General features: G+C 33.9%; 1 protein-coding gene across 1 annotated transcript in view; it reads left to right on the top strand.

The window, feature by feature from the left end:
• LOC145661926 (neutral ceramidase-like) overlaps window positions 1-15,223 on the top strand; it is a 151,807-nt gene that overhangs the window by 117,115 nt on the left and 19,469 nt on the right. The window contains exon 10 of the mRNA XM_081727275.1: window positions 9,826-9,921. Coding sequence (XP_081583401.1) covers window positions 9,826-9,921 — 96 coding nt within the window. The remainder of the gene's footprint in view (window positions 1-9,825; window positions 9,922-15,223) is intronic.

Genomic DNA, 15,223 nt, shown 5'->3' with positions numbered 1-15,223 from the left:
TCAATATTTATTCCCTTACTCGCTTTCTGTGCTCTAGTCAACACAGTTCTTTCATTCATTTAATCTAATACTTAAATTCAACTTTAATTTACGAAGTGAGGGTGGGTGGTGAGGGTTAACGTATTACTTATTCTACTTGAGCCAATTGCCTTTAGTCATTCGAGATCCGAACCATATCTCGTCTTTGAGTGGTGAACGATTATAATACAAACTCTTAACATACTAAATAACTTAAATCTAAACCGAATTTAACCATAACCTAATAAAATATATTCTTAACACTAAACTTATTCCATTTCGGGATCGCTATTTCCACCATAAGTTTGGTACGACCTATTTTTAGCACTGTTCGGGAATCGAACCAAAATATCTCCACCATAAAACTGGTGCGAACTACTCTAAAATACACCTCCCGGGTCTCGAACCGAACGCATCTCCACCATAACAACCTTCCACCGTCGTGCCTATATAGCATGGGGATGAAATGTTAAATGACGGTCGAAGATTGCTGCTACTCACCATCTAGAATGAGTAGGTACAGGATGACGGAAAGAAACCACATTAAATGACTTTGAACTAAAACTTTGTATTTTCATTAAGCTTGTGTACTATTGTGGTTGATCGTCGACTGAATATAATCGCAAGATCACATATCTTTAAACAGCTAGGAAGTTAACCACGATGAACTCAAACATAGCTGAGATACACGTACCTTTATACAGCTGATGACTGGAACTGCTATCGATGCTCTGGACGATCTCTATATTGCTGCCAATAGTCTAGAATGATCGACTATTGTGTACCATTATCTACTATAATGGTCTGCTGAACTATTAGATCTCCTGATCTAATACTGGACTTTAGAATCACAGAGAAGTGACTACTGTGACATGAGCGACTATGTTACTGCTCGACGTATACTAATCTCTTAGTCTCAACTCAGAGACAAATACTCGAAGACTGATCCTCAAAGACTGCCCCTCGTGACTCCTGAGACTGATCCCAATCTCTAAAAACTATAAGGTTTTATACGAAGATTCCAGACATCTTGGAATTCATTCTCGTCGACTTTCTGTATATCTCAGCTATTGGTAAAACGTTGGTTTCACCCGAATTACATCGTGATCAAATTCTCAGACTTACAAATTTCTGCGAACTCAACGATTATATCACAGTCAAAGTGTGTCAATGTTACAATGTGACAATCTGATGACAATTCAAAACATTACAAATACAAATTACAATATCTTACAAATCGACGACCAAGCGTCCTGCCGTAGAACATTCATTACATACACACAACATTGATGTCAACACATAAACACACACACGTGTTTACGTTACGTGATAACACTTAGTTTCTTAACATTCAATTTTATTAAATATACTTTCCTTTACCAAAATAATATCTTTTTGAATAAAATCAATGACATGCCTCAACAATATATATATATATACAGACAGCACTTCCTTCAAAAAAGCGTTGTCTGACTAGGTATCTTCCGAAAGTATGATGAATACAATAAATAATAATTCTATGTTATTATCAATCAGTGCATGAAATATTTTAATTAATAAATTATTTAGTACAAAAGAGGTATTGTTGATCTCATTGGTATAGCGTTTGGTTGGATAGATCTTACTAGCTGAAATGGATCTTAAATCTTACTAGGAAGAATAGATTAATAAAAAGTTTCACGGGATCCTCTACCACCCTAACCTTCACCCACATGCCGACGAGGGATGAATTTGGAGTTAGCGGCATTGGAAATGTAACTTTTTTTTAAAAAAATCAAGAATAACAAAAATTTTGAATTAGCTACTAATATAGGGCATTTTCGATTACCGTGTTTACTCGCGTAACAGTCGCACTTTTGTGGCAATTTTTTAATGTGAAAATCCAACTGCGACTATTACGTGAGGAAATCTGCCATTCAATTATCGCTAAGATCAAACCAATTTCGAATTTTGATACATATCATTGTGTCAACATAAAATGGAGGGCGGAAGTAGGTTGCTTAATTTCTGTTGACAGATGAGTCACGATATTATGTATCAGTAAACGTGAAAAGTTCTTTTGTTCGGATTCGCGCAAGATAAAGAATTTTGAAGGAAATCTCGTTCACAAATTCAAAGACTGCGACCTTTTTGCGGGATTTTTTTAGCCAATATTTTTACTTCAAACTTAAAGTGCGATTTTTATGCGAAGGCGACTATTACAGGAGTAAACTAGCTAATTTTACATGCCATCCATTCATCTCAACCCAAGGCGGAATTGTCAATGCAATTCATAAGATGATTGGGAGATCTTTCAATCTACGTTGTTTCCCCTGAGTGAGCGATCATGTTGCGAAACTATTCAGAACAAGAGACATGAATATCGTTTTATATATTTTAAGCTTCGAATTCCTCGACAGGATTCGGGACGATAAACGATTTTGAACTGAATAATAACACAAATTCCCTGTTACCAGTCGAATTTTAATTTCTTCATGAATATGGTTTTAACCTCTTAACATTGATGTTAGATATTAGAAAGTATCTACTTTGTTGAAAGTATTATTTGATACTTTGATGCAATCATAATTTGCAGTATGACTATCTGGGCGAACTTCTATGTATTTAGGTTAATCTGCATTTACTTCCAAACCCATATTCCTACAAGCGTTTCCCTGTCTGCATTTCTTTATATTGTTCTCCTACCATTCCGTGTCATATTTATATTATCAGCATATGCCACAACCTGGTGAATAAAATTCAGGTCTAGACCCTGGTTCCTGTCTTTGGTTTTTCTTATAGCTTACTCCAGAATAAAGTTGAATAATAATGGCGACAATGCATCTTTTTGTTTCATGATGCATTCTCCACGTGAAAGCTTGTAGACAAGAATTTTGCTACTCAAGTTTTATTTTAGAATTCATTTTAACACATCCTAATGAATCTAACTAGCATAATTCGATATTCCAAATTCTGTAAGAATGTTGTACAATATTTCCCTCCTAACCAAGTCATGACAAGGAATCGTGGATCCAGAGCCAAGGGCCAGTGGGCGCAAAAAGCGTGCATGTTAAACTCATCATCACCTAAAGTGAAATTTTAAAATTTTCATTTCCTTTTAAATTTCAATTAAAAAATTCACGCCTTTTATTCCTTAAGGATTAAATTGCTTACAGAAGCTCTCCAAATGTCGACAGCACATTTAAGCTAGATTTTCAAATTCAATATACCTGTAATGGTAAATCACTTCACGATTTGTAGCTGCCATTTCGCTAAACGACGTATACTTCTGTTTAACAATGACAATATTTGTTTCATCTCACTCTTTGAAAGGTGAAGACAGTAGAGAAGTAGGAATATTAATGTAAATTGAATTATTTTGAGAGACGAGTAGCCACTATATCATTTGTTAACGAAAACAAGAAATATGCAGTGCAGTCTTTGATAACACTAGTTAACAAAGATTTTGTTACATAAAAGGAAATACCTGTTCTTAAAGGAACATTTTGTGCTGAATTCGAATATGCACTCGGTTTTTCTCCATCACGTACGATTTTCCCGTAACAGAGGGATTTTCGGGAAAATCCCTCAAAAATTTCCCTTTTCGTTTATTTTACACCCCAAGATCTTGTCCCCTTGCATATACTAACATAGAAATTATACCTAAGTATACTTTGATTCATATTTAACAAACCCTCCAAGTTTCGTAATAATAGCTTTATTCTTTCTAGAGAAATAAATATGTTTGTATGTATACTGTGTGTACTGTTTATTGCACCTTATAGTAATGCTTTCAGATCTCTTAAGTTGAGGTAAAACGTTTTGCTTTATTACCGCAAACACATATATAAAATGTAATACAATATAATTTACAAGTGTGACAATTTACAATAAACAATAATACAAATGTACCAAAAGGTCATGAAAAGACAATCAAAACTATCACAATATATAACACTTCCATTGGGTTACAAAAACGTACACTACTTCCTTCTTTTGTAAGAAATGTTGCATTCTCTAACAAGACCCCAACAATAGTCCCCCATCATTGAAGGATCCCATCGTCCCTGGTACCTTTTCTCCATTGCCATTATATCTTGGTGGAATCTTTCCCCCTGTTCGTCGCTGAGAGCACCTAGGTTAGCAGGAAAGAAGCTGAGGTGGGAGTGCAAAAAGTGGATTTTTAAAGACATCCTACAACCCAACTCTTTGTATTTCTGTATCATGTCCTGTACGATTTCTGTGTAACTCTCAGCTTTGTTATTGCCCAGAAAGTTGCGCACAACACACTTAAATGCTGTCCAGGCAGCTAGCTCAGCACTGTTTAACTTGCTGTCAAAGCTATCATCAAGCATTAATTTCCTAATTTGGGGACCAATAAACACTCCCGGTGAAATCTTAGCATCACTCAGGTTAGGAAACTTATCTCGCAAATACTTGAAACCTTCACCAGATGTGTCCATGGCTTTGACAAAGTTTTTCATAAGTCCTAACTTGATATGAAGTGGCGGTAGTAATATCTTATTAGGATCTACCAAAGGAGCGTATTTGACGTTGCATTCTCCAGGTACGTAATTCACTCTAGGTTCCCATTCCTTCACTTCATAATGTTTGTCATCAGCTCGGCTATCCCATAAACATAAAAAAACATTGGTACTTCGTGTAACCGCACTGCAGTCCTAATAAAATACCAACTACCTTGAGATCACAACATATTTGCCAACAAAGGCCCTTGTAATTTATAAGATTTAGCAAAGTTGACATGGTGTCATAGGATTCCTTAATCTTCACTGAGTGCGCAAGTGGTATAGAAAGTTTTTATTTCCATTATGTAAAAGGACAGCTTTAAGGCTGACCTTTGACGCGTCGATAAATAACCTCCATTCTTCTGGAACGTAAGGAATTCCTAGCTCCGCCATCAACCCATTTATATCCGTACATACGCACACATTATCTTGCATTGAGAAATAGCTTGAAAATTGAACATGCCTTTTCCAGTAGACTGACATGTTCGTTTCTGCATCCAATAAGTACCACTGCTGGAGCCTTGATCCCAGAAGTTCCGCCTCTTGTTTTGTCAGGTGCAAATCACGCAATAGGTCATTAAGTTCACATTGCCGGATGAAATGTGGCTCGCGAACACAGTCAGGGATGAACGTTGGATCCTTGGATGTATATGTTGATGTCGATGGTTCATCAAGGTCATGATCATCATCGGAGTCTTTTGGCCATATCTCTTCCCAGTTGGTAGGGGGCTCGGGAAGTGAGAGTTCATCCCCGTGCGGAATAGGTCTAATTGCGGATTTAACGTTGGGATAACTTATTGTGTATTTGCTTTTTTTAGAATGTCCCTTAACTACTGTGAGACAAAAATAACAATCATCCAGATGGTTGGTGGGTTCTCTCCACACCATTGGTACAGCAAATTTCATGAACCTCCGTTTCCCTTTGGCCCATGCAAGTAAAGTGACGTAGCACGACGCACAAATTATGTTGGGTGCCCAAGTTTTGTCCTGATCTCCCACACGACATCCGAAATATATATAATATGCTAGTTTCACCGATGGCGTAATGGATCTACACTTTCCTTTAACTACAAACTGGAGACACACATAACAAAAACTATTTGGTGAGTTAACACACGAACGCCGTCCTCTTGACGCCATTGTACTGATCACAAACTAAACTTCTGGTCTTAGTTGGGTATAATGCCGTTAAGATCAAACATGAAAGCACTCTTAGCAGCAAAGACAACTTTGAAAGTGAAGTAGTGTTAAACCACACGTCAATATAAAAATGTACAAAACTCCCTCACCAGGCGTCAAGAACACAAGAAAGAAAGAAATGCGCGGGGGAGGGGGGAAACGATACCGTAGTGGAAAATTCAGACTGCATTAGTTCATTGTTGTCAACAATGAGTCTGTATTCCATTCTTTCTTTCTTTTGCATTCTGTTACATTTGATAACAAATATTGATAACCATTTCATGAACAGAACGAAAAAAACTTGGAGAATTGTATATATATGTATTAAGATATACATATACTGTACGTTTAAAAAAATATACGTTGGAAGTACATTCTATTTTTATACATGTTTCTAATTTACAGAGAGCAATACAAGTGTGTTGTTGACTATTGTAAATATTCATTTTTACGTCTGTGTTTGTAGTAATAAAGCAAATCGTTTTTACCCCAACTCAGGAGATCTGAAAGCATTACTATCAGGTGCAATAAACAGTGCACAAAGTATACATACAAATATATTTATTTCTCTGGAAAAAACAAAGCGATTTTTACGAAACTTTTAGGGTTTATTAAATATAAATCAAGGTATACTCAGGTATAATTTCTATGTTACTATATGTAAGGGGACAGGAGCTAGGGGAATAAAATATCTGAAAAAGGGAAATTTTTGAGGGAATTTCCCGAAAATCCCTCTGTTACGGGAAAACTGTACGTGATGGAGAGAAACCGAGTGCATATTCGAATTCAGCGCAAAAAGTTCCTTTAAGATCAGGTGATTTTTCTCATGTAACAAACAAAAAGTTTAAATTTGTTAACTAGTGTAATCATTAGAACGAGAAAACTTATTTGATACACAGTTATGCACAAAAAATGTATCATTGCTATTTTGGAACAGTGGTGAACTAAAATTACATAGAACAAAATCCTGCAAGCTTAAGCTGACGTTATATATCTTTTGACTAGTAATCTGAGTCATGGCACATTGCTCCGGTCTCTTCAAATCTATTGTAATTCTGATGTTTGTTCTATTAATCAGTTACTGCCTGTAGAAGGCTTTCCCCCCCAAGGGCATTATTTTCTTATGTTTGTAACATTAGAATGAGATCCCAGATTTGTCGAAGACGGGAAAAGAAAAAAACCTTGGACATAAAAATAGTGATGAATGACTAATGTATTAGAAATAAGCTTGATACCTCCTGCTTGAGGTAATCCCATAAAAATCACAAGCGTTAATGTCTAGGCTGCATGGAGGCCACTCTAAGCCTGCTCCAAAAAATGAGGGATAGCGATTAGTGATCACACGATTGTGGAATTTTGTGTGATGGAAATTAAGGACAGGTTCTGTTGCATGAGGTTTAGCTCCATTCTGCTGGAACCATTGCCGACGAAGTGGACACCTTTTACGACAAAGGTCAGGATAGAAGTAATTCTCAACCATTTCCAAATAATTTTCTGATCTGACATAGTCATCAAAGAAGAAAGGTCCCTTAATTCGGCACTGACTTTCATCAGCACCACCTTCCATAATACTAGCATTTTTTTTTTTCAATTTTTCCAAATCTGGATTAGGACTTTTATAACATGATTACGCTTTTGCTCAATATGTACGCCCTTGCCACTAGTTAGAACACTTTATTGACAGCTTCATTGAAAGTTTAAGATAACTAAAAATGTATGTTTTTTTTTCTTTTGACAAAGTTTGGTAATAGTGTCATGCAACTGTGCAAAGTATGTTGCAATGAAAGCTAGGGTCCTTATTCAAGGAATTGTTCTTAAACAAACTTTAAACAAAGCTTAGTTGAAGACGCATCACCTTCATCAAAAATATCAATGATTCTTTTGATGTATAAGAAATTCTTAGTATAATATGCCACGTTTTGATACAGCATATCAAACCAAAGCCTTTTTCGGATGCAGAGGTGAGTCTACCATTTCATGCGGATTTTCTGTTATCCAAAATCTTACATTTTGTTTCTTTACTTCACCTGATAGATAAAAGTAAGCGTCTTCTGTACAACTCAAGCTTTTAATAATGTCTGGGTCATCAGCGATTAACGCACTGAACTGATTTGCAACATATGACTCTTCATTTTGCAATGTCTGTTTATTTTTGAAGCATCTGCATTTTGTAGGGGAACATTTGTAGGTCTTTTGGCAGAATACGCCAACATGATGTTACGAATATTACGTTTTTCGCTGTCAAACGCCACATAGATTTTTTAGTTGGGCTATTCAAAACAGATGCTAACACTACTGTGATATACTGTTTTGTACGCACAGTTGGTCTGGATCTCCTTCTTCAAAGTCCTGTAACATTACCAGTCTTATTGAATTGATCAACATAACGCCATATGGACTTGGTAGGTGGTGCCTATGCACAATGACTCTCTAATCGGAATCGTCGTTGGAAACTAACAAGAGAGCGTGATTTAATGAAGCAAGTCACCAATGAGATCTGCTGCAACGTAAGTCTACGGTCCGCCATTATTATACTGGTCTATGCACACACACACACACACACACACACACACACACACACACACACACACACACACATATATATATATATATATATATATATATATATATATATATTTCTATACTATTATTCAAATAAATCTTCTAGCACGACTTTTTGGATGAAACACCCTGTATATCGAAATTTAAGATTTCAGTATTGGAACTCAAAATTATAGGTATCCTTTTGGTTCATAGTTTGGTTTATTTTTCTTCGTATTATAGAATCTTCAAAATAGTTTTATATTTTCTTCAGTATTTTTAAATAAGGGAAATTTACTGAAGTCTAAGGTTGGAAAAATTGTTATTGCCTCGGGATAAGCTCAGGAAATTTCTGAAATTATTTTCGTAACAACACCACAATATCGCATTTTTAGTTTCCCTCAGTAAACTCCATAAAGTGCAATCATTGATGATTATGAGAGTTCTCAGGCAATTTTCTCGAAAACTATCTTCGCCCTTCAATCACAACAGCCCTTCATAAGACATGTATCACAACGTGTGATCATATACGATCCGATTCTGAAGAGTAGTTGTATTAGGTTAGGATGGGTTAAAAGAGATTAAGTTAAGTTAGGTAAGGTTAGGTTAGGTTAGGTAAGACGAGGTAAGGCTAGCTGAGGTGAGGTTAGTCAGATGAGGTGAAGTGAGGTTATGTTAGGTTTGGTGAGGTGACTTTAGGTTAGGTAAAGTTAGGTTTTCTAGGTTATATCATCTTATACATCTTACAGTTAAGTGTATCATCTTATACATTTTGTTTGTGTATATGGTTCGTTTTTATTGACTATATAATATAGTGAAAAATACATAATAACGAAGTTTCTCTTAAAGATTCTAGTAGATTTTTGGTGGAATGGCTTGGTACCACTTACTGCCATTCTTTCCATAAATCACTTTTCGTTGAACAAGTCTGCAATATCATTATTAGCATCAGCTTCAAATTCAATTTCTTCTTGTTAATCCTATTTCTTATTTTCCTCATTTTCACTTACCAGTTCATCAACATCTTACATATCCTCATCTCATTCATCTAAAATGCGAGCAATGTCTTCCTAACTTTAATACTTTCTTGATTTCACCATTTCTTAAGAAATTTGCTCACAAGAATATTGGTTTATGACTGTACAAAAGAAAACAGGTTTCGTTAATCACAACGTGGGGTCATATATGACCCCAGCACTAAACGAACACAGCAATGCAGCAGGTATTTTCAACAGCATGCTCTGACCTGAAGCTAGACGAAATATCATGTTTCATTCTCACAACGAGGTAAGCGCAGAACGCATTTTATATGGACTGGGATCGTCCGTGACCTTACGTTGTGATTGTAAGGTTAACATGTTCTTTTGTATTTATAATATATATTCCACTAATAACTTTACAATACTGTATATCGAACTTTTAACGTAAGCGTTTGCAAAGTTTTGCTGATGGGATTTATTTTACTATCTTGCTCGAGGAGACGACAATTTATTGCTTTTGAGCGAGAAATTTGGTTGCAAGATATTCGTACTTATTTCCTTCTTGTTTACGTTAAATCCTTTCTATCCTTATCTGCTTTCAGATTCAGCGCTATGAGGGTGGTTCAACCCTGTATGGTCCACATACGCTGACAATTTACTTGCAGCAATACAGGAAACTTGCATCAGCTTTAATGGCTGTAAGTATGATATGATAGTTTAATACGTCATAACATGAATATCGTATATTCGTCAACTGAAAATTATTTGTCAACCAGATACGTTTAGCATTTTATTTTATTGCATTTCCTGTTTTAGAGCACTATGTTCCTTCTATTTTTATATACTGGCCTTAGTTTCGCAATTTTTTAAAGTGGCAGAAAATAGTGATTTTACTGAGACTTAGCGTAATTTTTATATTCATGACGTAAGATATCCACTATAAACTCGAGTGCACTGGGATCGAATCAGAGTCTTTTTTGTATTCTGACGAAACTGACTAACGCAGAACATTTGGTCCCTCTATTTTTGTATTGCACTATAATAATATATTACTATTGATTAAATTACTCTATTGTAAAAACATTGCATTGGAATGTCGTTGAAAGTCGTGACCATGTACGTCTTTTGAACAGTTGATATAAAATATAAATCTTCTTTGATCAATTCAAACACTTTTCCGAAGAAACTTTTACAATATTCTAATCTTTATGTTTTGGAAAACATGACATTTTAAAGAAAGTATAGTCCTCTGTTTTTTTTTCATAAAAATGTGTGTAAAGAATGTGACTTTATCTATGAATGTTGACGTGTAACAGGGCACTTTATCTAGAGTGCTTTTTCTTTGGCAAAATCAGAAGTCAAAAGGTTATTGTAATTGCCGTATATGAATGAATATCTGTGTAATGAAGATATCATTTTACGTGTACTTTCTTTAATCTTAATTATCAATATATAAATTTCAATAATTTCAATATATAAATATCAATTTATATATCAATTTATTATCAATTTATAAATTTTAACAATTTCTTTCCTACAATATAACAATGGAAATAAAATAGCATTTCTATAACTACTTTAGTATCTAGTAAATTTTCTCATATACGTGAGCCAAAACATGCTTTGAGAAAAAAACACTCAAAACAGACTCTCTGATGGAGGCAAAATATCTTATAAGTTTCTTCCTTGCTTGCATTTTACATGTTAAAATAAGTTCTCAGCAAATTTGGCAGTTCGACAACAATTTGTTTGATAGAAAAATGTGTTTCTTTCCTGCCCCTTGTAAACTTTCATATATATGAATTACTCTTCGTTCTAATTAAATATCTTTTTTTCTTTTCTAGAAGACTAGTTTAAATACTCTCACAAAAAGGAAAATACTGAATAATGTTTAACAAAGATGTGAATTTCTTGGCTTTATTCATTTACTGCCTCGGAGACAAATTAAAGAAAAGTTTAGTCGCTAACTCATTAAATTTACTAGATATTATATGAATGTTGTGTTCATTGCGACAATAGTACTTGAGGAAAAATGTATGTATGTTTTTACATGGATCGAAAAATTTGGAAAATAAAAGTTTTAACTAAGTCCTAACTAGAGTGTATTTTCTACATGTTGATAAATGTGTTGTTCAATATGTGTACGTTTTCTTTTTTCGTTTGTTTGCACAAGTGCAAGGAGACAGTTGTTGAACACGCTGCACTGTCTGATCACAGTAGTTGAAAGTTACTTCCTGTAGAAGAACATCGATCAATATATGCTTATTTAATTGTTATATGTACTTTTTATCAATCATTTTAGAAAAACCGACCTTAAAAACTTTCGAAATAAATTACTTGCTGGTAATCAAACTTTCTGAAAATATCACCTAACATTTTGAACTAATTTCTAGAATTGGACATTTTATTAAAAAGAAACGAGTTATATAAAATCAATATTCTCGTACGTTCAACAACAGATGATCTTCAGCTAGTGATAATTTTTCATCAGATACAAATTACGAAAAGGATAGCTTATGATCAGTTACATAGAACAAGGATTAATTATATTGAAATGAAAGCAAAATAGGCTAGTAACATTCGGCAATTTGAAGGAGCAGGAGGACCAAGCTGTATCTTTAGAAGTTCCAGGATTTTGAACTAGAGTTCAGTATTATCTGTTCTAAGTTTTTAAGATGGTCATCAAGGGCAAACATTACGTATCTGCCTTCCGAGCCACTGATTGAAAACGTACAATTATTTTTTAAATATTTTTATGTGCTATTAGTCTGCAATTGTATTGCAAGACAACTATTTAGAATATTGCAAAGCACAAATATGAAATTTCCCCTTTAGGAGTCAACAATATTGCAAATGATTATTTACCAGTTACGTATACCAGAGAAGGCAATGGAAAATTGTAAAAAGAAATATGTTATTATTAGTGATTATTTGTTAGTTTATTTTACGGTATCCAATCTATTCTGAGCAGCCAATCGGTATTCAATCTACAACATTTTATGCTAGAACTAGTAGTGAGTGAAACATTCATAAATGCAGCTAATCACAATAAACTGTGAGCCAAATTCTTGCAAAAGTGATCCCTTTTTGGTTGTCTCGTAAAGAAAATGTGAGCTTTTAACTCTTCTGTGCATAAATCTGATTAATCTGTGGAAGTTCGTAGAACCAACTAGTATATAAATTTACCTAAGATCATGTTTAGTTTCATTGCTTCGAACACAAAATCTGTTTTTACATTCCTAAAGTTTAATTTCCATTCTTCACTTCTGATTGCAGGCATTTTTCTTCTAGCTCTGTTATAATAATAATAATAATAATAATAATAATAATAATAATAATAATAATAATAATAATAATAATAATAATAATAATAATAATAATAATTGAATTACTGCCGGACAACATTGAATAACTTGCGTTAACTAAATAAATTACTGTCTTTTCTCACTCCATGGTAACACAATGTGTTCTTCCTTATATGATGAAATATCATTTGTTTGATAATCACACACTAGAAGCGGAAACGTAAAAATATCGCCAGAAAGGGAACAATAAAAAATTATTGTTATTACCGCATTAATCTTATAATTTGCAGTTAATACAGTAATTACTAATATACCCAATTACAATACAACGAACAGTTTTTCAAAAATAAACTAACTGTAATTTGTAGAGAGAATTTGATTGCACACGTTGTGTAAATATGTATAATATTACACGTAATTAACCTGTGTTGGTCAACTTCCGTGTTATAAACACAGTAATTTGTGTGTGAACATTAAAAGTTTGCATGAATTTCAGCAAAATGTTGACAAACTTTTCGTCAACACGTGCACGCACAAAATAAATAAATAAATAAATAAATAAATAAAATAACAAATTCGGTCTTGTGCAGTGAATTTCTTCTAACATCGAGTATAATTGAATTACTGTATGCTTCTAGTATATGCTTGGACACAACATACGAAAGAGAAGTAATAAAGGCATATTTTGAAAATATCCTCAAAAATCTTTGTGTTCCTAGTTTATCTGCATTTGGTTGTACCTAGGTATATACATTTGTGAGGCGTATCGTTGTTCTCAACCTGGCAGGACGCACTCACTGACTTTCATATCACGTTTTCGCGAAATGCAATGATTTATATTTGCACATCGATTATTCGGGTAAGTAGCAAATAAGAATCAGTATTTACTGAATGTATTATAAGAGTGGACTTACGGAATACACAAATAGTAATTAAAGGAACGTAAAGTTTAGTGATAATTGAGTAAATTGTTCGTACATTTGAGAAATCCAAAACATACTTTACTGTTTGTAAAAATAAACGATTTCCTCATATATTGCTTTATTACATCCTTAATAATGATTAATTACTTGTACAACTGAACAAAATAGAGGATTTTGTTAACATATTTTTAAAAAGTCTATCTGCAATCTACCTAATTTCTTTCTTAGTACTATCTCTGCCGTTACAGTAAACCTATTAATCTCTTCTGCTTAATTAATTTCTGTTTTATGGACAAAAGTATTGCACCCTGTTAACCACTAAGGTTCCATTCAAACATCTTAATAACAACACTATCTTAATACCATTATATATTCCTATATTTCATCAACACACATTAAGACTCGTCCCTTCTAGAAAATCAATTTGCTAATCAAAGTACTCTTCAAAACACTGATAGCCACTTGACTCTTAATAACAGCTTATTGTTATTTTTTGACCTAAACAGCAAACACAGAATTCAACTTCTTTAAATCTAACAGTTTGTCCGATTCATTACAATTAACACGTACGTAACAAATTTGTCTAGAAGTTTATAAATGTCTTACTATTTCTTCCCTTCCGAATGTTGTGTTCAAGCTTAGTATATATTAGGTAGAAGCAAATAGTTATAAATATTAATAAATTATTATGTGTTTCTCTACGCTAAAAGAAAATCCATTTAATTGCAAATGAAACGAGATATTGCTAACACCTCTACTCCATTCAGACCGTGAGTCAGATGTAAACGAATTGCTAAACGTTATACTCTTTCATATCAACAATAACATATTGTAGTTTTCATCAGCTTTTTGATTGTAATGAACACAACGTTTACACAATATTTTTCAAATGTGATGGGGTATCCCCTCAAGCATATTTTGTTTCACGCGGTACTTTAGCCAACTTTCTAAAGTTGATTACCAGGAAGCGAGTGACGTTAGATTTACATCGAGGTTGCACCACTCAAGTGTGACGTAATGTCATGTAGTATTATCATGAGGGTCAATGTGGAACAAAAGGAACCTTGAGGGGCTTCTAACCCCATTCACTCACTGACGTTCCCTCAGCTATATTTCGTAACGGAAGTAAATAACTTTTTATGCATTACATATTAAGTACAAGGGCGAAAGAGTATCATTTTTTATCTTATTTTAATGATAAATTGTTATAAAAATTAAAAGGATAAAAACTTTCCTTGGGCCGGGTTTGAACCTATGTTAGAAGCGATTTTCATTACTAGTCCGTGCGACAACATGCTCAGCCATAAGGACCGACAGCAGCTAGCGTTTGATTCATGCTATATATATGCTACGTGGCGAGAAACGGATAACTTCAACCAATCAGAAGCTTGTATTTAGCTCATATGACTAGGGTCAAGTGTGATTAAAATGTATGCGTCCCTCAATTCTTTTCTTGTTTATTTATTCATTTGTCTCTGAGACACCGCTGTCAAATAATAAGGGACTAAAATCAGGAAACGAATACTTTTTCGCGAACTTTCAAACGTTTCTAATGTTTTTTTCCTTGTTTTAAGAAATATTCAAGTTAGATTTATACGAAAAGCAAGACTACATAATTGTAAATCAAAGAAGATATAACTCATTCTCTACTTTAATAAGGGATTTAGTTTAAAGGCCAGAAATCTTACAAGGGGCGGAAGACAAATTTTATGAATGAAATCGAAAATGAAAAATTAGAAAAATGTCTCCATCAGGAAGTTTTTTTTACTAGA

This window comes from Thermobia domestica, chromosome 10 (genome assembly GCF_964235325.1).
Source record: "Thermobia domestica chromosome 10, izTheDome1.hap1.1, whole genome shotgun sequence".
NCBI classification, from domain to species: Eukaryota; Metazoa; Arthropoda; class Insecta; order Zygentoma; family Lepismatidae; genus Thermobia; species Thermobia domestica.
This window is presented reverse-complemented; position numbering and strand designations above follow the sequence as displayed.